Raw genomic sequence first — 27,458 nt, 5'->3', positions numbered from 1 at the left:
ACATCACATACAAATACACGTAATGTTATCTTGGTAGTTATGTTAAGTCAAATGTTAAAAGTGAATGTTGCTACATGGTAGTTAGACTGCCATGAGGAGACCGCCCACCAGGCTACCGAATGTAACCATGGCCAATGCGTGAGTCTAGTGTCGGTTAGTATGAGTGTGTAAGTCTTATGCAGTGTCTTGGTTTCTGGTGGGGGAACGCGATCACACCCCCCCCCCCCCAACCAACCAACGACCATCCGGTTGAACCGACTCACGTAAAAAAGTCGGTTGTCCCATCACTAGGAGACGCCAGCCACCCTGCTTGAGGAAACCCATTTCAGCCTCTTGTACCCTGGATCTTGTTCTTTCGGTCAGGACCCAGCCTTCGGTGAGGGTAGAAACGAATGAAAACTGACCGGTAGGTCGAGTGCCTTCTGGCCCCTAGGTGTTGGCCTAAATCTTTGTTTGGATATATATTTAAACTTCGGTCAGCAGATCTGTGAACATGAGTAAAAAAACACAATGATGATATGTAGGTCACAGATAGGGAAGTGACGCTACTGAAACTAGAAAGATTTGAGGAAATGTAAGTGATTCACTCTGGGAATTGAATTACAGACCGCTGGTTTGATGGCTGTGTGCACAGTCCATGAAGTTTCAACATGGTTGCACCAAGTGTGGGAGCAGTGCTCTAGAGCAAATTTGGGGAGGCCTTGGCGTTTCACAAGCTTGACTCAAATACACACAGAAAGCAGTTCTTCAACTCTTTACCAACAAATTAATTTTAAATATATATATGTTCTGATTTTTTTTTTTTCCTACATGCTATTAAAACATGATTTAACCATGCAGGTCGGTTTATGTCACACGGTCTACGGTCTGACCAAACCAAATATTTCAACTAGTTTAATTTAGTCATAGTGTCTGTAAGATTAAGTCCTGGAACTAGTCTCTACTACAGCTTTCATCAGAGCAGCACAGTGTTACATCAGCAGTCATCGTGGCGCTACGCTTTAGTGGAGTTTGACACCTTTTGACGCTGTAACAGAAACATACAGTGCGCACACACACACACACACACACACACACACACACACACACACACACACACACACACACACACAGCAGCAGTTTGCAGGGAAGGGAAGTTCCTTCTGCAAACAGGGAAACGCCCTGTGTGTGTGTGTGTGTGTGACGACTAGATAATAAGTGACAGGAGCATGCACTGTGTATGCCTCATGGTGATGCAGTACTAAGAAGCAGAATAAGAACTTAATAAACTGTATGTTTATTTGAAAAAAATTGTAACATCTTAAATTACTACACTGTGTGTCCGCACTCTTAAATTGTCTGGGGTTTCTTTGTCCCGGGGGCAAAAAACTCCTGCCGACATACCGTACTACTGCCATGTGACTATTACTGCACATAATACATCCTTTAAAACGTGTGTGTGTGTGTGTGTGTGTGTGTGTGTGTGTGTGTGTGTGTGTGTGTGTGTCTCTCTCTCTCATGTGTCCGCTTGCTGTCTGCATTATGAATGTCTCTCATATCTAATTAGCATATGTATGGATATATTATAGTAACCTTTTCACTGGCACACTATTGTGGTGCTGACGTATCCTGCCACTGTGTGCGCGCGTGTGCGTATGTGTTGGTCGGTCCGAGGACAAGCGACAGACAGAATTCAGAATGTATTTGTGTATGCGTTTGAGTCCTTGCAGTTCACAGCGTCATAAATGTGTGTGTGTGTGTGTGTGTGTGTTTTTTCAGTAATGATTTTGTCTTTGCGTGCATGTGTTTTTGACCCCAAAAAGGAAGAAGTTAACAATGAAGTGAAATCTGAGCATGGTAATGGAGTTCGGGTTATTGAGGTTAAAGATATGGAGAAGAGTCGAAATGAGAGGAGAAAAAAAAAAAGGTGATTGTGATTGTCTTGTCGAGGCCGGACCGCTTCCCTTTTTGAACCCAGGAACATTTCCAGGTACTTTCTGGGAGGGACTAAGGAACTTTACCTGCATATATATATATATATATATATATATATATATATATATATATATATATATATATATATATATATATGTATGTATGTATGTATGTATATATATATACACACACATATATATATATACACACACATATACATATATATATATATATATATATATATATATATATATATATATATATATATATATATATATATATATATATATATATATATATATATATATACACACACACACACATACACACACACACACACACTGCAGGAACCTAGTTCCAAGTTCTTGTCCTCAGAATCTCCCTGCTACCAGCCTGCCAGAAACCATGCAGGGTGGAGTTTGCAGCACTGAATGTCACGGGCAGGACAAATACAACTTTCATTACTGATACACACATGCTATAGCGCACAAATAACCGAAACAAAACTCTTATTATATCCTCTCCCCTGTGGATGCGGCCTTTCGATGTCAAACCTCTCTGCGTGCTCTAAATCGGCACTTCTCTTTTCAAACATCTATTCAAACGTCACACACAGGCAAAAGGGGCGGCTGTGTTTTCTTGTTTCGTGCAAAGATGAGCTCTCAAGCAACCCTACACGGTGGCTTTTTTTGCTCTAATTTCTCTAATTATCTCAGTTTTTAAGATCATACCTGCAGACTCCCAAGCAACATTAAAGGGATACGTTTGTTGAAATAGGGCTTATCACGGTCTCCCCTAGCTGTAGATAGGTGGGCCAAAGCATTTTTTGTGCATGCATTGTTTTAGTCCGGTGCAACACCGGCAGTGCCGCCGCTAGTTAGCTTAGCGTCGTGAATGGAATCCTATGTTGCCGGTTAGCATGTTGTGAGTAAAAGTGAGCCAAAAAAATACAAAAAAAACAACCTAATTACTTGCACTGAGACAGAAAATGCATTGGCCCACCTATCTACAGCCAGGGTAGACCGTGATAAGCCCTACTTCAACAAACGGTGGCATATTCCTTTAAAGAACGGCTTGTGTATTGCTAAGGCCACAGGGTCAAAATTAAATGATTTATTAAAAATGTAATAACTTATTTCCCCAGTAAATTCCTGTTAAACGTCAGAAACAACCATTGGATGGGAAAAGGGTATTTTACAATAACTTTGACTTGAGTTTCAAGCATAGACTCTATACAGTCTATGGTTTCAAGTGAACGCAACATCTGTGTTGTTTTTCAGACAGCGGCAGCAGCAGACTGTTGTTGGAATCCTCTCCAGTGAAATACAGACACACTTTTACACCGTTTAGCTGTCAGCATTTTAACCGAGTTTACTCCAGCTGCTAGCTAACGGTAAGCTAACGTTACCTGCTGTCGAGTGTAGCGTTAACTAGCGTCCCGTGCAGCGATGTTTCAGTTCCCTCTAACGTCCGGTTTTGGAGCATCAGTTAGAAGCGCAGTCATTTAAGTGGCACCTAAATAAGGCACCGAAATCCGCGTTGCTATTCGGTCCGGTAGATAACGGTCGTTAAGGCACCGGTGCCATATGAGAACCGGGTCTCGGACCCCCCCCTCCCAAAATAAAAAAACTCTTCAGATCTACACGATTCACGTGGATGACATTTTCCCATTCAAAACGGCAATTTTCACCAAAAAGCGACTAGTTTGCAGGTATGTAAGATGTGGAGGAAACGCAAAAAAACTCACATGCACTGAAGATTCTTTGAGTTCCTGAGTAGTTCCTGACTTTTTCGGTTCCTGGGGCAATTTAGCTAAAAGGGCCTGATTGTTTTCTCCAGCCCTCTCTACTCTCCATATGACTCTCTATTACTTCTAATTGTGCCTGTCTTAGCATGTCAGAAAGATCCTGTCTGCTGGCCAGAAGGCTGTTCCGCTGAATTAAAATGGAAAACGAGGCTAATGGGAATCACCCCCGTGTCGGCTCCCACTGACACCGAGGGTGCGGTTGACATCATACAGTATCCAACTACTAACTGGCAATTAGTGGATCAAAACATGATTCGTGACATTTAACTCCTGATGCTAGACACCGGTCAGCCTGTAAGGCTTCAATTTAGAGCAGAACTAATTTGCAACAGAAGCTCAGTAGTGGAACTATAAACCATTTCAGTAAACAACAGACAGTGGGGCAGCGTGGTTTACAGCAGGCACTACAAACTGCACATTACTGTGCACAAATGAACATATTGCTCCATCTACCTCCTCCGCCTCTTCACCCTTAAACTCTCGCTCTTTCAAAGTCCCAGTGTATGTTTTTTTTAACGTTCCACACACTGTCATTCCTCCCCTGCCCTCTGTCCCTAGTTTGGCTCTTCTAGAGATTAGGGCTGCTCAATTAATCACATTTTTAATCTATTTTGACTTAGCCTGATGTCGTCATACTCAGATGCTAGTCAGAATGAGTATGATACTGCTCCATTGGGCTGTGATTGTGGGGCGTGTTTCGCCCGACCCAGGAAAGAAAATGCCTCTGCGCTCAATTGGATAGTCCTACAACCAATCAGAGCAACGGAGACAGACGTCACAGAAGCTGTGAGTCAAAGGCAGGCTTCAACAGAGCAAAGGCAGAGGCGGCAGTTTCCGTGTCGAGCGGACGGGTGTGGCAATGTGTATACATACGTGATCGCGGTTCTCTGTTCCTCTTTTAAAACGAACGCGCTGGCGATATCTTCTATAACAGCGGAATCTACACATCTCAATTTTCCAGCGGCAGCCATCTTTGTTGTAAACGCATTCAACCCAAGCGCTCTTTGGTGACGTGGTTGATTATGTTACTGTTGATCATCTGTCCATCATCGTATAAAGCCCGCCCTGACAATCTGATTGGTCCAAACTGCTCTGGTTCGAGCACAGTTGCTCCACAACGGATCGAGTCCAGACCGAACTGCCCGACCTCAAACGCTGTGGGCGGGGCTAAGTTCGGCTGGCACCCAGGCTAATTTTGACTCTTAACGATCACAAAAACAACGTAATTGAGAAAAACAACTATTTTGCACATAACGTTTTGCAAGTAAACTCTTTCTTTGTCTTGTGTTTTGAATGAAAAAAGTTCAAACTCGAAAAGTATGAAGGGAAATTTAACAGTTCGAGGTGTTTTCACTGTTGATTTGTTTAAAGCTATAGTGCGTGGTTTCTGACAACAAGACTGTTGGCTCGTCCACATGATACGAGGCTTCCGTGACCGCGCACTGTGTTGCTAAGATGCCGTGGTGTTCCAGCCATGCCTTCCTACCTACCTGAGCCTGTTGCCTTTTATTTTGTCGTTGCGTGGTTTGTATATGTTGGGACCTGCTGCCTGCCCCATCAGATTTGTTTTTCCCGACTAGACTAGACTGACCTGACCCGGCTTTTTGCTAACTGTGAGACTGTAAATCGACTACAGACCTTAGTAAAACTGCTTCTCACAAAAAACGCCATTTCTCTCTTTTGGCATTTGGGTCCTGCTTTCTGCACAGGTGTGCATGTTATGCAGCACAATCTTTGGTCTCAGCATCTCAGTATGTATGTGACTATATATAAATCACTGAAGATTTGTCTGAAAATTTCTTGTAGTCTTTTGACCATCTAGGCTAGGGGTGTCAAACATACGGCCCGTGGGCCAGAACCGGCCCGCCAAAGGGTCCAATCAGGCCCACTGGATGACTTATTGCACAGAAGTAATTAATTCCAATTCCAAATTCACCACTTTAATCTCAGAGAATATCCAAGTTCTTTTTCCGTAAATTTACGATTTTAATCTTAAAAATTATATTAGAAATTAGAGTTTTTTTCTCGGAATATTACCCCTCTCCCAAGTCCGTAACATTATATTATTTTTTTTCCCTACAACAGCCTTTGAACGCTGTCGTAACAGAAGCAACTTGCGTTTGCCAACATCAAGCTGACAAGAAACTCTGTGGCTAACAAAGTTTTGGAATGGTTTACTGGTCTGGTCCACTTGAGATCAAATTAGGGGGATGTGGACACCCCTGATCTAGGTCAATTTTATGTTGGCCTGATGCTGATGTGCCTAGTTCTTGTCTCACTAAACACTTGTACACTGCAGATTATAAATACATTTTCTGTTATCATGTTTTTGATATTGACACATACACATCGGGATTGTAGCTAACTTTCCTCTGTTGTACTTTATCATTTTGTAGCTTGCACTCAATGTACAAATCAGCAATACAGAGGTTTACACTGTGTATTCAGATTACATTGCTGAATGCTAAAAATGCAATGTGCTGAAAATACAACAGACTTATAAATAAACAGAGGAGAATCCCAGAGGCTTGGTCAGCATCTCCTGCACCCACGTCAATCCACAACTAAGTGTTTTCTTAAGGGGCCGTGTGTTTGTTTGTGTGTGGCATAAGTCATTGTTGTACGTTCCCGCTTCAATTCTTGTCCTGGTTTCCCCCTCACTTTACGGCTAAACACACACACACACACACACACACACACACACACACACACACACACACACACACACACACACACACACACACACACACACACACACACACACACACACACACACACACACACCTCATTAAATGGCATATGTATGACATTCCAATTCGTATGCCATTATGGCGTGTTATGAAGACGCATAATCGCTTTTTAGCGTGTTTATCAACGCCATTGATCTACATTACGTGTGAATAATCGCTGAAGCGAGTAGTATGAAAGGACGGAAGTCCGCGGAGGGACGTTGGTTGGGGTGCTTTTAAATAAAGCCTTCCCCTATGTTTTTTTTCCTAAACCCAAACGGGTGTGACATTGGTCACCGTCAGGTTTTTGTGGCGACGCCACGTGGTGTGTATGTTTACATCCGATGTATACAGCGTAGACATACACGCGGATAGCTCTAAATGCGTACGGATAACACGCCACTTGGCTTGCAAAGTCATGACGCCATGTTGCACACTTAGAAAGTTTCTGTATGGGGACATGCAGAAACAGATCTGCATAGTCCACATTAAGGTCCATTTGATTGCCTGTTTTTGTTTGTTTTGTGTAGCATTGCACACTATCATTACAACTTTGCCATAGATACTGTAGCAATTCCCATTTCCATGTCATTTCATTCATTACTTTACGAAATGAAAATGCACTCCGATAAAACACCTTTTCAAATGGTCTATAGTCTATATTGCCTTGTTTGTGGGACCTAAAAGCACCCTGTGTAAAGGCCAACACAGGCCTTACTATCCTCTGCATCTCTTGCAACATTTCCTCTTTCAAGAAATCAAGTGGCAATTGAGGCACACACCCACCGTCTCATTCAGAGAACCATCCAATGGACCTCATTCATTCATAAACCCTAAACTTTTGACCTCTCTCTTAATTCATAGTCTTACCTTATAACAACCACAACCACAGTCACTTTTTTCCAACAATGTTCCAAATGTTTGCTTATTGTACTAGTTATTGTTGATATTAATATATTTGTGCCACCCTGATTAGCCACAAATCAACGCATGTCTAAAAAAAGACCTGAACCCATAGAAATCAAATGGATAGAAAGGCCATTTCCATTCAAATCAACGTAGCAGAATGGTCCAAGCAGCAGCCATTTTTAGGTGTACCATTGCCACGGTAACGTATAAACTTCTGATAATAAGCCAATTTCTGGCAAGTCGCGGAGCTGAGGTTTTGAAGTGGAGTGGTAACGTTACGAGGCAGAGAGCCGGCCGCTAAAGGAGTCAAATTAACTTCATGCTTCATCCACACAAAGCACACTGCTATCGCCACGAGTGACAGCTTTATTCGGCACGTTTTCTGTGAACGATGTGGCGAGGGGGTAACGTTAAGGTGGTGTTACCGTCCAGATCCACCTGGCCGTGCGACGTTTCTGTCACGCCGCGATCCACTTTATTCCTACGGGTGACGTCAAGCGACTTTATTGCGCCCGCAAAGCATCCCGGGAAGGCGGCACTGCATTTGAAAAAATGCTGCACGTCAAAAAGCTGGCCGATGCCCATCTTTATGCAAATTCATCCATCGAACGCAACGCGACTATCTAAGTAGAAGCACAGGGGAGACTGGAGTCTCTCGCGGGTCCTATGTCCTACTACAAAAATGCTCAGGAAACTTTAGTTCCAAGTAGCGAAAATGGATCAGACACCACGCTTCAGTTGTGTCGCAAAAGTGGATCTGCGGTGTTAGCAAGCAAACGTTAGCCGGTTCCGTCGTGCTTTTATGCTGCATCGGTTACAGGGAATGGGCCGAAACAGCGGGCTGAGTCTAACGTTAGTGGTCCGCCAACCCACTGCTGCTGGGGCGGGTCTCCTCCCAGCGAGCATAGTTTACTCACACGTGTTGTCACTATAACAAAAATCGCCATTTGGTTGTGTACCAATCAAATGCTCACAGGAAACAGTTCAATGGCCTTTCTATCGATTTTATTTCTATGCCTGAACCTAACCTGAATTTGCTCCGCATGTCTTAAAAATAACAATCCTCCTTATAGAACTGTATTCTTCTTGCATAATTCATTTAAGATCAAAGCAATTTGACATAATCTTCTATATTAACATTTCTGTTTCTCTTTTCTTTTCCATATGGCAGGTAGGGGGGGTATATCTTACTATGGAAGGCCAACAGCAATGGGGTTTTACATCTCTGATGAAGAAGTACAAGCAATTGTAGTCTTTTCACCGGACTCAAATTGTAACACACATCTTAAACAAAGGGTCTGAACCTCCGCTCATTCGCCCAAGATAGAGATGCACCGATTGACCAGCCGGTGACCGGAATTGGCCGATTTTCACGTCATCGGCCATGACCGGCGACTTGCCGGTCAGTCTGACATATGCCGATTTTATGCCGGTCAAATTCACTCGGGCGGCGCATGATTTATAAATTATTTTATTGCCATTACCTGTTTTCATACATACAGAAGTTTAGTTTGCTAAATATATCAAATTTTTTTAGTTGGATATTGGATGTGAAAAGAAGGAAATGGTTCTTCCATAACATTGCACATTAAATGTGTGTTAATTTCCCACACCAGGAGTAATTTATAGTTCTATTTTATAGCGATCAATTATCTTTTCAAAAAGTGTTCTATGTTCTATGCAAAATGTAAAATTTTCTATTAAAGAAAAGATAGAAACTAAATAGTTGTGTGTGCTGTAAAGTGGTTAGAAAAAATGAAATTGGAATCGGCTAAAAGCGGTATCGGCTGGTCAAACTCAATGAAAAATCGGAATCGGCCTAGAAAGTTGTGATCAGTGCATCTCTAGCCCAAGAGGATCTTTTTTTTAATGCTCAAAACTAAGTGTTCCGCATATGCAGAATACACACACAAAAAAGCACATACACATGACTTGCACTGACTTGCACAACCATCTGCACAGACCTAAATAAGACTGAACACCTCCTGTGACCACAAACCACTCATACACAAACAGATATTGCGATAAGGAAGTGAGCCCCACCCAGGGCCTTTAAAAGATGCTGCAGATGCTGGTGTGTGTGTGTGTGTGTGTGTGTGTGTGTGTGTGTGTGTGTGTGTGTGTGTGTGTGTTTTCTGTTTGTAAGGGCTACAGGATATTTCAGTCAACTGAGAATTTCTTCTTTTTTCTCCTCACTAACTGAAAATAGCTATAGTTTGTCTGGTTTTACCAGAAATGACGTGTTAGATACTGTACATCATCTTCCATGCATGCAACAAACAACTATTCAAATTCAAAAGATGGGACAGAAATGCATCATGGGAGTGCTCACCTTGTACACCTGACCGTAGGTTCCATTGCCAACCACCTCCACCAACTCAAAGATCCCTGCTGGATCCTAGAAGGAAAAAAAAGAAACACGGTCAAGAAGAAGCAAAGAGGATCGTATAAGAGTGATGCCAAGTCAAATAAAGAGAACAACGCTAAGCAGACAGCAATACAAGTTAATATAACAGTATAGAAAATTGCATTTTTCAGCAAAGTCACAATGCAACAGGTTCATGCCGAACACAACTATGATAAACAACTTGATATACTCAGTAGTACTGCGGGCAAATGGAGAAGAACAATGCAGTGTTATACTGGGATGGAGACTGAGGAAATGGGACTGTAAATGTGCATAGCATTGTGAGCTACAAAGATCAAAGTACGGGTTGAAAATCGTTGAAAATGTCATTTTAAAAAGGTCTTCACTGACTATAGAAATATTATCACCTAAAAGATGTATAAAATCCTATTACATTACATGACAATAAACATACTTCAAGCATACAGACACACTGTCATTTCCTATAGGGATACTAATAGTGTTACAGAAATATTCTACTATGACCAACGAAAGAAGACAAAGACAGTTAAACTAGCATAAGAACACTAAACACTAGGGGTCTAAGAAAAAAAATCGATACACTTGAGTATCGCGATATTTTATTTTGCAATACTGTATCGATTTTCAAAAAGGCAATATTGATTTTTTTTTTTTTTTTTTTTAACATTCAAAAATATTCATGTAAGACAGTGGTTCACGTTTATGTTGTGCTTAAACCCCCTACCGCTAGGTGGCTACGCTGAGACGCACCACTAGTGTCCTTGCCTAACAGTGCCTAGCAGTGCCTGACTTTTTGCTAGAAGCTAACAATGTAGATATTGCTGAACTTTGGCCTGCATTAGCATATACAAATTTGCTCACTAAGAACCTGGGAACCACAATCCCAAACTGGCAGTTTGATTTTCTGTGTACTGAATTGTTTACCTAAAGTAAACTTCTTTGACTTTTATGAACATCATGTCTTTTTTTTTATTTTTATTAGTTTTTCTAAAATTATACTTCAAAAAAATCCCAATATATCGCCTTACACACAGCATCAAAATATATTGAGTCGTGACCCATGTATCGTGATACGTATCATATCGCCAGATTCTTGCCCCAATACACAGCCCTACTAAACACTAGCTGTCAAGTATTACAATTGTGTGAATTGGGTTAAAAAAATGATGTGCCATGAACTAGAATGTATTTCTTTCTAGTTTTTTTTCTGTCAACAAACACACAAAGTTTATCTTAGTGGGCTTTCACTTGCTGCATGCCAACTTTTCAGCAAAGGCAGCCAAAGAAACATCCTGTGTGTAAACACTGCAGCTTGTAAAGTTACACCAAACATGACACAGTGCAGACAGAAAGCACAATGTTACAATTTAACGTTGTAAGACATTGACGTTAAACACACCGAGTTAGGGCACGATAAAAACGTTTTTTTTTCTTTAAAAAGTGCAAAGTAAGAGCCGACCGTTAGACAAGGGGAAAAAAATCAAGTGGTGTTTTTGCTGGAAACTTAACGTTACCGTTAAGTTTCAAGCAACACCCACCACATCCTCCAATGTTTGCTCAAACATTTCATTAAAGAAAGCAAGGCAACACTTTTAAACTTACTCTTAAAGCAGCGAGGTCTATACTGTCCAAACTTCGAGTGGTGTTTTCTCTCGACATTGCTGTCAACAACTTTTTGTCAGCGTGTTGATATTTGTAGACAAGACATGGACGGTCACGGTTTCTCCTCTACAAACTAACGGGTTTTCCTCTGGTCGGGTTCATTCTGAAGTTTAGCTAGCAGCAGCGTCAAGCTAGTTAGCGTTAAACACATGGCTTCCGGACAGACCTTTCAAAATAATTGCTTTTACTAGTAAAGTAAAGTCTTAGATTTGAGCTTTAATTTCTACTTTAACGATAAGGAACAGAAAGTACCATGAATATAATATTATATAACTATTATATTAGAACAGAATTACCTGTAATTAAAATAAATTAAATGTAGGCCTTACGTTAGATTCTAGAAAAATCGAAATACACTAGCATATTTGTGTTTGGAAGTTGCGCTAGCCTTTTGGAAGTTTCCTACACGTTATACTCTATTGTATTAATTCGGTTTTTTTACACTGCCTCAGGCCCAAATCTTACACGACATCAAATGCCTAATTGTGAAAATAGCAACATCCTGTCTCTCGTTGCATTAACGTTGTTTTACTTGACGCTACTGACTTTTGCTCCTGGGAAGTGATTTTTCTTTTCTTTAGGCGACGCTGCTATGTTGACATCCAGTAAAGCCCCAGAAAAAAACGACAAGGAATAACCTTTGCTTCACTACAACGTGCTTATACAGTCCATATGCAGCTAACTTAAAATAAATTAGACAATTAGTAAGGTTACACAATCTCTCCACGTGTATCTTTGTGTGTTCGTGCGCGCGAGTGTGTGTGTGTGTGTGTGTGTGTGTGTGTGTGTGTGTGTGTGTGTTTTTGTGGGGAGAAGTTCACAGTCCAAATTCGCAGATAACTCCTCAGTAGTCATCCACTTTGCAAATACCTTTTACATATAAGTGATAAGTAAATTAACAGCAAAGGTAAGTGATTATTCAATACTAAATTTAGAAAAGAAAATAGCACATACACAAGTACACACATCCTCTTACAGAGACTAAACACGCTGACTTGACTTTCATTCCCACTTTACATTCAACCCAGGGCCCTTTCTGGGCGTTTTACAGGTGCATGTCTCATTGCTGTTATCCCCTTAATGTTGCTGTACATGCATTTTACTACTAAAATACTACTATTTTACTACTAAACTACTACTTGATACGGTAGACCATGACATATTGCTTGACCGATTGGAAAACTGGGTTGGTCTTTCTGGCTCAGTACTAAAGTGGTTTGAATCCTATTTAAAGAATAGGGACTACTTTGTGTCTATAGGTAATTATACATCTGAGCATACAAATATGACGTGCGGAGTTCCCCAAGGCTCAGTTCTGGGGCCTCTTCTGTTCAACATCTACATGCTTCCACTGTCTCAGATTATGGAAAACAACAAAATAAGTTACCATAGTTATGCGGATGACACACAAATTTACATAACCTTATCGCCAGGGAACTATAGCCCAATACAACAATTAAATATGCGCATTGAACAGATTAATGATTGGATGTGCCAGAACTTTCTTAAATTAAATGAAGAAAAAACGGAGGTGGTTGTTTTTGGAGCAAAAGAGGAACGATTGAAAGTCAGCTCTCAGCTTCAAACGACAATGTTAAAAACAACAGACAAAGCAAGAAATCTTGGTGTAGTCATGGACTCAGACCTAAATTTTAAAAGCCACATTAACATAATTAAAAAATCAGCCTATTATCACCTTAAAAATATATCAAGGGTTAAAGGGCTTATGTCTCAGCAGGATCTGGAAAAACATGTCCATGCTTTTATCTTCAGTAGACTTGACTACTGTAACAGTGTCTTTACAGGTCTCCCTAAAAAATCAATCAGACAGCTGCAGCTGATTCAAAACGCTGCTGCTCGAGTCCTCACTAAAACCAAGAAAGTGGATCACATCACTCCAGTACTGAAGTCTCTACACTGGCTTCCAGTACCTCAAAGAATTGATTTCAAAATACTTTTACTGGTTTATAAATCACTAAACGGTTTAGGGCCAAAATACATTTCTGATCTGTTACTGCATTATGACCCAACCAGACCTCTCAGGTCGTCTGGGACAGGTCTACTTGTTGTCCCCAGAGTCAGAACTAAACAGGGGGAAGCAGCGTTCAGTTTTTATGCTCCACATATCTGGAACAAACTCCCAGAAACCTGTAGGTCCGCTGCAACTCTCAGTTCTTTTAAATCTAAGCTAAAGACCTATCTTTTTGATGTTGCTTTTCTTTAAATAATCTATTTTATTAACTTTAATTTCTTATACTGCACTGTAACTTTTATTCTTATACTGCACTATCAATTTTATTCTTGTCTTTTAATGTTTTTAATTTGTTTATTATTGTTTTTTAATTGTTTTCTAACTGCTCTTTAATGTTTTATGTAAAGCACTTTGAATTGCCCTGTTGCTGAAATGTGCTATATAAATAAAGCTGCCTTGCCTTGCCTTGCCTTGCCTTACTACCCCTTCACCATACCTAGAGATTGGCATGGTTTTATTTTAGTTAGCCTAATAGCTGGTTTGATTTGCATTGAGAGATGATTTTATGGAAAGTACCCCATGCCAATCTCTAGGTATGGTGAAGGGTATGTGATGATGGAGGGCTATTTTAATTCCAACAGGCCAAGGGAACTTTATCAGGATGCATAGTATCCTGGATCCATGAAATAACCTTTAAAAATAAACATCTGCCTGCTTCTATGGGAATTTAACATAGGGGTGTGTATACTTATGCCCCCTGTATTTTAAGGAAGAACATTTTTCTTTTTTTCCGAAAGAAAATTGGTGTCCTTAAAGGTTGGATTTTTCCTCATTTTTTTTTAATTAAGGCTTAATACTTTAATGATCTTAAAAATGATCTTAATGATCAATTTCCAAAAGATAATTTTTTTTTATTCCTCTTTTTAGTCACCTTTAGCACTGTAATTGTAAGCTCTATAATAGAACCTGTGTAATTAATAATGTGAATTATTGCTGAATTCAATGTAGGCCTATGTGTCCCAGGGCCATATTAAACATGCTGGTTAATGTTAATCAGGCTATACCTGTGCCTCCGGCTCTGAACCACAGTAAAAAAATAAAATAAAAGAGTACTGATTGACAGTGTTATTTGGAAATCTCAGATTGTGAAATTTGAGAAAGTTAAGTGTCTTGCAATGTAGCAAAAGTGTGATTTCTTCTGGCTAAATATAACACCTGTTGTGTCCCATCTTTCTGTAATGTGCAGGCTTGACAGTGTGGTTGCTGGCATGTGAGCCGATGTGTGCCAAGATTCTCCAGACTTCATGCAGGTGGAGTTGGGGCTTGCTAGCAGGCTTTGGCTGAATGAAGATGTTGTTCCTAACTCAAGGCAGGTTCTCAAGTATGTTTGAGCTGGCTACTTACCCCAACAACTGTCACTAACGCGTTATTATGGATCCCATGTAACTTCTAGGCAAGTCCCGCCTTACGAAGCAGCTTGATTGAGCCAAAGCCGGTCTACGGAAAGCCGTTCCACTCCCTATCCAGCCCCATTGTACCGGATTTTGGTTGCAGTTCCACCAGAGTTCCACTGGGGGTGATCGCGGTCCAGTGCAAAATGAATGACGGCTAAATTTGTCTCTTTCGCCTGATTGTCGTTGAGAAACCTCAGATTTGATTGTAGTTTTTGCAAGTTCAACATGGGTTATAGGTCGAAAGTTGAATGAACGAGTACTTATGTCCTTTTGATTTCTTACAGGGTGAGTTGTTGTAGTCCATAACACGCTAGCATTCTGCTAATGAATGCTGATTGGTCAGTGAAGGACTGATTACGATTGGAGATCCCGCTTGACGGCATCCGAAGCAGAACCTGAATATCAGAGTGAATATTTTGGTGTGGTCTTTAAAACATTAGCAAACCTCTTTCTAGCGCGTATATTAACAGGGAGAGCCTAACCTGTTAGCTGTGTTGTTGATGCCTCGAAAGAACAAAGGAAGCGACTCAGAGCTCGCCGTAAAGCAGTATCTCTGGCCGTATATGTGTATGACGTCATTGACATTTTAAAAGGCTTTTTAGAACAAAAATTCTAAAAATCTAACACACAGCAGTGTGTATTTTCTTAGCCTCCCCTTTCGAATGCAACATTCAAATTACTAGACAAAAAAATATATCCTGAGAAAAGTGGGTTTTGAGGGGTATAGCTCCATAGAGTCCCATTCATTCTGCACTGGCCTGTGAGCTATATGGAACTCTGGTGGAACTGCAACCAGTTCAGAAGCCGGAAGTAACGAGGGAGTGGAACTTCTTCCTATATTAGAAATTCTTTGATTGAGCTTAGTCAAGGGGGTAAGCTTCGCTTCAGAACTCGAGCCATCATGGCGCCATTTTGTTGCTAACTGGCCATCACCTCCTGTCAGCATTCCGCTGACCGCCATTTTTTTTTTTACGTCACTTGACTGCGAATAACTTTACATCTGAAGCGTTTAAAGACTCTATTTGTCCGTTGTTTAGTTCCAAAGAAACACGACAATGTATAAAAGGCTCCATTACCTTGTACCTCACGTTATGGCTCCGTAGCTGACGTTTTTCTAAAAATAGGCTAACGATTGTGTCATAACCAAGTGACTTACTGTCGCATAGTAGAGGAATTACCGTATAGTACAGGAGAAGCTCGCAGGCAGTTTCGACTTACATGAGATGTTTAGGTTTAATTACTAATGTTAACTAGCATGTTAGTGATCAATAATTAGCCTGTGCCCATGTTATCTCCTTACATACACCTACAGTCTCCGTATCTGTAAGATTGGGAATGATTGAGATTTCTCTTGGCACAGCTACCAGAAGACTTACAACTTTCAGACACGTTGCTCACGTCACATTCTCTCAGTTGGAGGCTGCGCAGTAAAACTGGCCATCACCGGAAAAGTGCTTCTAATAGCCTTCACTGGTCTCCGTCCAGAGCAACGGGGTCTATTGGTCCATTATATACTGTCTATGAGCTTAGTCCATATCTACGATGTTCCACTTCCGGGATTGCTCCGTTGCTGCCGGGAATTCCTCCGGATCACACTCTTTTCGGCTGGATGTCCGGATCCTTCCTTTTCTCTAACTCCGGTAGATTTCTGAGGGATCTATGGTTAACTGCTCCTCAGATCTCTGCAGGGTAAATCCAGACAGCTAGCTAGACTATCTGTCCAATCTGAGTTTTAGCAATATATTCCATTATGTTTTTATATTTGGATTGTAATCTGTTTCTCTTTAAATAAAGATATTTGCAGCATACATTGATTCAGAAAAAGGTAGAAATAGGTGCATAAAAATTCACCAGAATGCAGGAAATTAAGTGTTTAATGCTCAAAATTTTCAATAAATCATTTTAATTACTTTGCTGTTATTGGAATAAATAACACTTCAAAAAATCGTTTTTATAAAAAATCTCAACATAAATCTCACACTAAACTGAAAAAGGCTGTTACTGCAATTTTGTTAAAGGGAAACTTCACCGATTAGCATTAAGCTTTGTATCAGTAGTAATATTTTTGAATGACCATGCTTCCCTCCCTCATGTCCCCCTGAGGGACCAAGTTCAGAGACTGCTGTCAGTACCCGATCCGTTCCAACTGTACAATCCGTTCTGCACATGCGCAAGATGTTCGCGCATGCGCTGTGGTACAATGATTTACGACACTACCGATCTGTTCCCACACTAGCCTCCACCGGGAAGCTAACGTTAGTTTAGCTAATAGCTAATTCACGTTAGTTTAGCTAATAGCTAATTCGGGCGGACCGCTAGGTGATTATAGCGGTCTGCCGTTAGCCTCCACTGGGAAGCTAACGTTACTTTAGCTAACAGTTCATTTGGCTAACCGCTAGCTGATTGTAGCGGTCTGCCGTCCGTCAGCCTCCACAGTTAAGCTAACGTTAGTTTAGCTAACAGCTAATTCGGCTAACCGCTAGCTGAGACAGCATGCAAACTTTTAAAAGACCCTCAAAATAAAACTTCAAAACAAACGTTAACATATATAACAGCTGTTACGTCAGTTTTACTTTACTTGTGCTCATTTAAAATACAATCACTCAATACTTGTCTTTATTGTTACTGTAAAGTCTTAATTTTGCTGTAGCCTGCTTTTCCCATTATGTTTGACTTAACGTTATTTTAGACTGAATCTAGCTGTCCGTTCTGCCTGCACGATCCGTTCTGCGCATGCGTTATTTGTCGGCTAGAGGTTAGCCAAATTAACTGTTAGCTAAACTAACGTTAGCTTGGGTGGAGGCTAGCGTGGAACAGATCGGGCAGGTCGTAAAACGGTATTATCATCTGCGCATGCGTGAACATCTTGCGCATGCGCAGAACGGATTGTGCAGGTGGAACGGATCGGGTACTGACATCTGCTGTGCTGTGTTTTTGTTGTTGTGGAAATATTGCTGTGGACAATCCAGCCTGCTGCTCTGTCACCGGGTAAGACTACTAGTGGAGGTGGGCTGTGTTACCCCGGACTGCCTGTTGCAGAAATGGGGTGATGTGGAGTTTGTGACTGTAAAATGCCGACAATTCTAGCTACATCCCACGCAAATGTACGGCTGTGTTTATACTCGATGTTTATACCACAGCCCACCAAGAGCTAATGCTAGTAGCTATGTGTTAGCCTTCTTTTATTAAATGGCTTGGTTGAATTCTAATGTAGAATTCGGTATGTTATTTCTTGATAACAAACCGCTGCTAAGGATAACACACCGTTGCCATGCATAGCAGAGCGTTGCCATGGACACAGTTCTGTTTACTCTGGAGCTATCAATCAATCCGCTGAAAGAAGTGCGGATAATATATCAGCTGTGGCAAAAAAAAGCATGTTTTAAATGTGTAACACCACTTGAGCCACGGTGAAACGTTTTTTCGTGTATATGGTTGAAATGACAATAAAACACACTTGTTGAGTTGATCGTCTCACTGTCGGTCTGTAAAGGGTAGGTGTGGCTTGGGAGTGGCCTCATACAGCAGCAAAGCAAGTGCATTCTGGGATTTGGTGTCTTTCATCCATATGAGCCAAAAACACATTTTCTGTCTTATCTTGCCCTAGAAGGCACCAATTTCAATTTTTTTTTCACATTTCTACTACATAAGTGACCCAATTTAAAGATATATTCAGCTTTCCAGCGGTGAAATTTCCCTTTAATTTCACAGGAAAAAAAGTTCACGTTAAAAAGCGTGTGTGTGCACAACACACTGCGGTCACACACAAAGTGTCCCGGTTTTAGCTCCAGGAAATCTGGTCACCCTATAATATAAGCTAGCTAATGTCACTTTTAGCTGTTTTGTGTTGTGTAACTTCAGACTATCAGCACATCTAATGTAACATGTAACCAGGGTTGGCATGGTTACTTTAATGCATTTAGACACAAATCCTAATTACCTGTTCAAAAATGTAGTCAGTAACATAATCCAAGTATCACAATATTAAAGTAATGTAACTTGATTTCCTTCCGCTACTTTTTGATTACCTCAATACCAGATATGGGCATAACTTGCACTGTACTGCACAGTTTTTTGTATCATAATTACATAATGCCATTCCATGTATTCCGTTACTCCCTTAGCCTGCATGTTACCCTAATATAAAAATAATAATATAATAATAATATAACCCAATCACACCGTCATGTTATATTAACCTTGACTGATGTGTGCTGCTTAGTTGCTATCAGAAAATGTGATGGACCTAAAGAATATGTTTTGTGAGAAGACTACGGTTAATATTAGCAAAACACAAATGAAACCTAATTAAGGGCAGTGATGGTAAACTGTCTAGTAACAGATTTATGTTCACAATTTGGTGTAGAAAACTTGGAACTTCCTTTATTGTTTCCATCAGAGAAAAAAGGTCACAGTATTGAAAGCGAAAATACGTTACTAGAAAAATAATTGTCATATTTCACATTAGCTCATCCCCCCAGCCCACTTATACCTTTTTACACATGCTTGCAGGAAAGAGCCTGGCCGATATCAAAGGTGGACATACAGAAGGTGGAGGTGTAATGATATTCCAGTTTCCCTGGAACACAACGAATACATTTTGTTGTGTATTCACACCATGTCCCTATTACTTAACAATATATTTTTTAGCTTTAGCTAAACATATCCTTATGTTTTTAAATGTAAAATATATTAAAAAGATGGAGCTTGACATTCCAGTCTCCTGACCGAACCAGTGAGTCACAGTCAGCATGGTGAAATCAGGGTCATTATGTGGTGGGACACAGTCACTGTGTGTGTGTGTGTGTGTGTGTGTGTGTGTGTTGTGGAGAAACAGAAAGCGCAAGACTATGTGGGAGTTGTGTGTGTTAGTGTGAGTGTAGGAGAATGGGAGAACGATGGCAAGTGACTCTCTTGCACCCTCTGTATGTGTGTGTTTGTGTGTGTAAGTGAATGTAACGAATTAAGAGCCAGAGAGGATGCGGCTGTGAATGTGTAGTGTGTGTGTGTGTGTGTGTGTGAGAGAGAGAGAGAGAGAGAGAGAGTGTGTTTGTGTCACAGTGAAGAATGGTCTCTCTGTGGTCTCGCACAGTGGCCCTGTTCACACCAGGGTCAGCTGCCTACACACACTCACACACACACACACACACACACACACACACACACACACACACACACACACACACACACACACATTTCTGGACTCGTATCCAACCTAAACAAGACAGCATTCTGAGAAACAATTGAATAAGAAAATTCCAGAGTCATAGAGGCTGATTGTCTGTCTGTCTCTCACCATATCTCCATCATTTATTTACGTGTGTGTGTGTGTGTGTGTGTGTGTATGCCTTTCTGTATATTTTCGAATAAGGTATTTTGAGGAAGTTGACATTCCACTTATCTAAACCGTTTCCTGAGGGCGCTTGCTTGCATTCACGCACACACACACACACACACACACACACACACACACACACACACACACACACACACACGGATAAACATGTCAGATAATAAGTTCCTCAGAATCAAAGAGAAAGATGTTTCTTATTTTGCTGGCAAAGCAAACTTTACTTTGTTCTTTATTCTAACTTACAACATAGTTAATATACAAGTAATTTAAGACAGTAAGAAGACCTGTTCACAATGCAAAAAAAACACATGCAAACTATTCCGTTATCGCTGTGATGTCACGCTAACACAAAAATAAGTTTCGGTTAGACACATTTTAGCAGTAACTGTAATGTTTAAAGATATATAATCAAACATGGTGGTCCAACATATCTGATGTTTCTGCTGTGCTTATTTTCTGTACTGGGTTGCTGTGCTAGCATCTATGATCAGTGTTGTAGTCAAGACCACCTAAACCCAAGACTAAGTCATCACCAAGACCGGAGTGTATCGAGAACAAGTCAAGACCAAGATTTTGAGGGGTTGAGACCGAGACAAGACCAAGACCAGACCAGTGCCAGACAGCCAGCACTTCTTCTTCTGTCTCCGTGATTTACTTTTTAAGGGGGCGGGGAGAGGGAGTTAATGGTGACAAATTTCCAATTAGAAATGAGTTATTGGTTGCATTTGAAGCAGGACGTTTTACATCCAATCACAGTTATAATGTAACACATAAATCAGACAATGCACAGGCAATTTAGCAATATCCCTGCAGTTGTGGTCTTGACAGGTCTTAAAATAAAATCCTGAGTCCACTTTATCCGAGACAAGACCAAGTAAAAATGTGGTCGATTCCGAGACGAGACCTTCAAAAAGTGGTCTTGAGACCAAGACCGATCTCGAGTACTACAACACTGTCTTTGATAAACCAAATCTAGTGTTACACTAGTCTGTGTCCCAACAGTTAAATTAAGTCTCCAACCTAGTGCGTTAGTGAACGTTCTGACATATGAAAGCATAAAACGTGCATTTTAGATCAATGAGATGACAGTATATGAAATTGTTCCATGCCCCTGTTTGCTCAGCGCCGTTAAATTGTATTTACAGGACACTGCCAGGGGTTTTCTATCTGGAAGGTATTGTAAACAAACATTGTGATTGGGTCTGGCAACAGCAAAAAGAAAAGTAATTTAAAAAGCAAATGTCTGACAAGAGACTGAACATATCTCCGATCCTTAGGAAGGCCGATCCTGCAACTAGGAACATAGGAGCTAAACTTTATGTGGACTGTAATGTTGAATGTAATATTACTAATAATGCTTTTGATTTATAGGCGTCTTTCAAAGCACTCAAGGACACCTTACAGGCACAATTAAAAACAAGCAGTGGGGGCTAGGTAGTGAAGGTCCTTAAAGGTGAGAAGCACAAACTTGAAATTGACATTTCTCTGTATTTAACAGGAAGCCAATAAAGATGCTGAAGAACAGGAATGATGTGATCTATAGAGGGAGTCCTGGTAATAATAGGGGCAGCTGAATTCTGGACCAATTAAAGTTTGAGAGGAAGCCAGAGAGGATAGAATTACAATAGTCAATATGGGATGTTACTGGGCCAGGGTGTGAATGAGAATGTGGATGCTGTTTAGTGTGAGCAATGGATTAAAGGTGCAGTAGGTAAAACTCATGAAACTAACTTTCTGTCATATTAGCTGAAACTGACCCTATGTTCAAGTAGAACTACATAAAGCAGGTAATAATAAAAAAAATCTGGCTCCTCTGGCACCACCTATCCTGCCTGTAGTGCGTTTTGCAAAAATCCACAGCTCCCTGTTCCGATGCACCAATCAGGGCCAGGGAGCGTTGTCTAACTGCGTGTCAATCACCGCTCATGCACACGCATTCATTCTCCCTTGTGGGGGAGGGGCTTAGGAGACCGTTTTGGGCTTTAGCGGAAAGGGGGGAGGGACTAAGAAGTTGTCAATGTTAAAAAATTTTCCTGGATCTTTGCAATCCTACTTACGGCACCTTTAATATTGCGCTGATGAAAGCATGCAGACAGAGTAACATTGTTGCTGTGTGCTTCAAAAGACAATGTGCTGTCGAGGATCACACGCAGACTCTTGACCTGAGGGGAAAGTCAAAGTCAAGTCAAAGTCAAGTTTATTTCATCCATAAAAATGGAAATTACAATGATCACACCCGCCTAATACAATACAATAAATACAATATAATACAATACAATACATAAATAAGCAAGCTCCGGAAGGAAGCACTATACATACTATACAATATTAATGTATGGTTTTTAAAGGTTTACTGTATGCTTTAAATGTGTTCATTTATGTGGACTGTAATGTATAATGTATGTTTTCAAAATGTGGACCCCCAGGATTGTGAAGGCCATAGCATGATTCAAAAATAAGCATTTTCCTTTTAGTTTGTCGCCTCAAAACCTTTACTGAAATCAGTACACACCCAACTTGTGGGACACATTGACATATATAAAATGGACCAACAGAGCCCGTTGCTTTGGACGGAGAAGGCTATTAGAAGCACTTTTCCGGTGATCTCTTGCTTTACTGCGCAGCCTCCAACTGACAGAGACAACGTAAATGTGACGTGAGCAACGTGTCTGAAAGTGTGAAGTCTTCTGGTAGCTGTGCCAAGAGAAATCTCAATCATTCCCAATCTTACAGAGACGGAGAGTGTAGGTATATGTAAGGAGTAACATAGGCACAGGCTAATTATTGATCACTAAAATTAACATTAACATCAGTAATTAAACCTAAACAGCTAACGTAAGTCGAAACTGCCTGCGAGCTTCTCCTGTACTATACGGTAATTCCTCTACTATGCGACAGTAAATCACTTGGTCATGACACAATCGTTAGCCTATTTTTACAAAAACATCTGCTACGGAGCCATTACGTGAGGTACAAGGTAATGGAGCCTTTTATACATTGTCGTGTTTCTTTAGAAATAAACAATGGACAAACAGAGTCTTTAAACGCTTCAGATGTAAAGTTATTCACTGTCAAAGTGACGTCAAAATGAATGCTAGTCAGTGGAATGCTAACGGAGGTGATCTCTTTGTAGCATCAAAATGGCGCCATAGGAGGTTTGATTTCTGAAGCGAAGTTAAAGTACAGTAGGACAGATTAAAGAAAGAGTTAGCAGGGGCGTCAGTGGAAAGTGAAGATGACACCCTCTGACGCCAAAATGTCTGGGCTCCACCATAACATGGATGACAAAGAGATTTGATTCTGGATGCTAACAGTGAGCCAATGTTAGCCTTAAGGCAGCTACACACCGGGCCGATAATTGGCCGTTGGACAGTCTGGCGAGGTCGGTGACTCAAGTCTGTTCGGTGTGTCCCGTGCCGTCGTCAGTCTGAGGGGCTGTCGGCGTTCATTTGGCCGACCTGACGTGTTCAGTCGGAGACAGGGCAGTTGTGACTCACCCGGAATCGGGGAGCGGAATGAGCGTGACTAGAGTCTCTCAGAATCTGACGAAAATCTTTTAAACTGACCTTTGTTGATCTGAAATGAAGACAGATTCAGCAACTGCACGGCCTGGTTCTCTCTTAAAATGTTTCCAGAAACATGTTTCAGTGAACTATTTTAGTACAATATGAGCTCGTATTCTGAACGAGCCGCCATGACAGTCTGGCTTTGAATTTCCGGAGAAACCAGACCCACGCGACGCGTTCATCCAATCAGCTGCCGGTTTAAATTTTTTGGGCAACAATACAGATTAGCGCCGCCTACTGTTATGGGGAGACGTATTATGTCTCGTCTCTTCGGTGTGTTCTGATGCACTTTTTGGACCAACTCGGGGAGACTGATCAGTCCGACTGGCTTTTCTGCCGACGCTCGGCCGTCTGGTTGGTGTGTAACTGCCTTTAGTGTGGCAAACTGGAGCTGATTAGAACAAAACGGTTCACCACCCAAAACGTAGTCAAATATCTGAGCTTTTTCCCCCTCGACCAGACACTCAGACCCATCAGTCTTGGTGGGGATTTTTTAAGAGAGTGGTTACAAAAGACACAAATGGTCGGAGACATTGGCTAACAGAGCGGCTGGATCAAAGACTGTCGCCATGTTGTTTTTGAAACCAGAGGTGACCACATTTAAACGTGAGAGCGGAGCTGGGGAGGAGTGATAAATAAGCTGAACACTAAGTTTCCAGCTAACACTAAGTTACCAGCTAGCTTGGTTAGCAAGGTGCATCCGTAATACTAATTTTGGCTAGCGAAAAAGAGACTTACAAAAAATGTACTTACCGGAAAAAAATGAACAGCCAACTCCATATAGTGTCTTTTAGTACAACCAACACTGAACAAGACACTTTTAGGCGACAAAAATTATAATGAACTTTCATGACCTGAAAAGACACTACAAAAGTGTCAAAGGTCTAAAAAAGAAAACATTAACAACACTCAAAAAACAAGGTGCCGTGGATATGCATTGTAAGCCTCTATCATGATTGAAAGGTCGGCGTGCAACTTATCAATCACACGGTAACCACATACTAAAGCATCCCCGGCTTTATCGACTATTTGACTCTAAATGGGACCAAAATTTCCAAACTGAACATCGTGCTATATTAAAGAAGACTTGAACCTAACAATATACCATAAACTCAATAGGAAAATGTTTACTAAGGTAATAAATCAGGTAAGAAGAAGGGACATGTACTCATAGACTTCTTTACACTCTGATTTCTTTCAGTTGCCTCCTGCTGGCCATTAGAAAGAATGCAGGTTTAAAGCACTTCCGCATTGGCTTTACTTTCCAGGTCCAGAGGTTGCTGCTTGGGCTGGAAGTAGAACAGCAAAAACAGGCCCAGGAGAAGGCCATGTCTAGCGTGTTTCCGGGACTGCAAGTGTGTGGAAGTTGGGTTAGTTGAAGTCACTCAAAAACAATGACAGTTTATACTTGGACATGTCAAAGTAGTTAGCTGCTACAGCAACATGTCTTAACATTTATCTGTGCCTTTTATCAATTTAGGAAAAAAATAAAACACACACACACACACACACACACACACACACACACACACACACACACACACACACAGACACACACACACACACACACACACACACACACACCATTCAGATTCAGAAGTGATTCTGATTGGCTCGCTGAGCACATCTCTTTATCTGTCTCTGTCTCCCTCAGTTTCTCTTTATCTGCATTTTTCTCATGGTGGAGCCTCAGACTGACGTTTTCAAACTCTTAAAGACACAGAAAAGAATTGACAATTGAAAAAGAAACAGAACCCGTGCGGCAGGATTGTTACCCAGTACGTAGTGTAGAGTTCTTTACCTGTCCGAGATGATTTTGGTGGTGATGTGGTGATTTTATTATCTTGTAATATTTAGCATCACTGTCAAGGAAGGTGATATCATATTAGGTACCCATAGCAACACAGCACATCAACATGTGGATGCAGGATTTCCCACCACAATTAAAAAAAGATCAAAACTAAAGTGTGTTGTGCTTGTATGCTGATACATGTTATTGAAAGTTATTCAAACTTAATTAGCAACCAAACTCTTTATTTGACAGCCAGTATTTCAAATGTTTGACTCAATCTCTCATTTCCTACCCCACCACAGTCCCGTCCTTGTTTTTCTGCTTCTCATCTGCCTGCTTACCACAAGGGAGCGCTGTTGTTCATGTTTGCGCATCACTTGACCCTTGTGTGGTGTTCGGGTCTGTGGGACTTATGCCATTTATTATTTCTTCTAACTCACTCATTGACCTTGGCTCATTTTCTGGGAAGAACATAAATAACTTATTTTCAATGACTGCACACAGTACACCCCCCCTACACATAACTATTACATATGAGGTGTTCAGGTCTACTGAAGCGTATTTAATTGTATTGTAATAATCAAAAATCTTGTTTCCATTTTTTTTTATAATTGAATTTCCTTGTTTTCTCACAAAAAGCAAAAATGATAAAATTATCATAAATGTGTGATCTCACAGGGGTAAATGGCAAATATGAACCACAAATGATGTATATATCATTGGTAATTGAGCTAAAGTAAACATCTGTTAAGTATTTTTACATACATTTTTTTATGGCAGTATTGATTTAAAAGCCTAATAATGTGGTGGGTCCACCAGACCCCAGAACATTGGCTGTGTAACAAAAATATGAACGCCACACAAGGGTGAAATGATGTCTGACATTACGGTGAGAAAAAAAAACAGAGGTGTTAGACCATTCTGCCTTTACATCTCTGTGAAGTCAGTCACAACAGGAAGTGGCTTTTAGAAAAAACATTCTATTTCTAGTTGGGTGTTGATTCTTTCTTTTTTCTTCCTCTATAAGCATACGTCTGACTGTCTGCTCGACAAACAGCATTACAATCCTGTCAAGCTTTGATTATCAGGTGGAATTACTGTACGAGAGATTTGTACAATTTGTACGAGAGATTTGTACAATTTGATTTTGAATTATTCAAAGACAATATTTATGGCTTGCCTGTTCAGCTGTTCTCAAGTAGAGCAGATCTTTGGTACAGCAAGTTTTAAATCAGAAGTATAGACTAACCACAGTTTTAGTCAGTCAGCCACAGTGCTGCTTCAGTTCCTCTTGATACGGATGCTAAAGCTGAGGGGACAAAAAGAGGGACACCAAGGTGGAAAACTGATAACGACAAAATGTCAGAAAAATCATTTCTCACTTTAGAAAGATTGAAAAGTAACATCTCCTTATAAATCTACATGCAACAACTATTTGGACATGATTAAACGTGTTATCATTTCACATAAAGGGGACTCAACTCACTATCTAATTACAAATCATTTAAATTAGAATGATGCTGATCCTCGTGCAAGAGTAGAGGGAAAAGATTAAAACATCTAGCAGTGTACAATCACCTGAAGAAGAAAATCATCTCTGAGTTGTATCAACTCAAAGCTAATTTTAAAAGGAGGAAAATGTATTTCATGAACAGGGGATTGCATGAATCAGTATTCAGTTAAATCAACTGACCAGAAATTTGTTTAAAAAATAAATACTGTATATTTCTATGTGCACAGCAAATGAAATGATGACACTGTGAAGTTATTTTAAATAAACAGTTCTAAAAACAAATAGTTATATAGTTATATGTGGTGCATGTCGATTGATTTGCTTTTGAAGGCCTTCATTGGCTGCATGCTTATGTGATGAATACTACTCAAATTACTCTTTTATTCTGGAGCTAGAAA

At 40.6% G+C, this 27,458-nt stretch overlaps 1 protein-coding gene across 1 annotated transcript in view; it reads right to left on the bottom strand.

Moving 5' to 3' along the window:
- The window catches only part of si:zfos-2326c3.2 (mitogen-activated protein kinase kinase kinase kinase 4), a 102,232-nt gene extending 90,731 nt beyond the window's left edge, over positions 1-11,501 (bottom strand). Inside the window, exons 1-2 of the mRNA XM_028589915.1 lie at positions 11,351-11,501; positions 9,692-9,757 (exon numbers count right to left, since the gene is read on the bottom strand). Of these exons, the coding sequence (XP_028445716.1) occupies positions 9,692-9,757; positions 11,351-11,407 (123 nt within the window). The 5' untranslated portion in view covers positions 11,408-11,501. The remainder of the gene's footprint in view (positions 1-9,691; positions 9,758-11,350) is intronic.
- Between the last annotated feature and the right edge of the window lie 15,957 nt (positions 11,502-27,458).

The sequence above is a fragment of the Perca flavescens genome, chromosome 10 (assembly GCF_004354835.1).
Source record: "Perca flavescens isolate YP-PL-M2 chromosome 10, PFLA_1.0, whole genome shotgun sequence".
Taxonomy (NCBI): Eukaryota; Metazoa; Chordata; class Actinopteri; order Perciformes; family Percidae; genus Perca; species Perca flavescens.
Note: the sequence above shows the minus strand (reverse complement) of the source record. Positions and strands in the feature narration are given on the sequence as shown.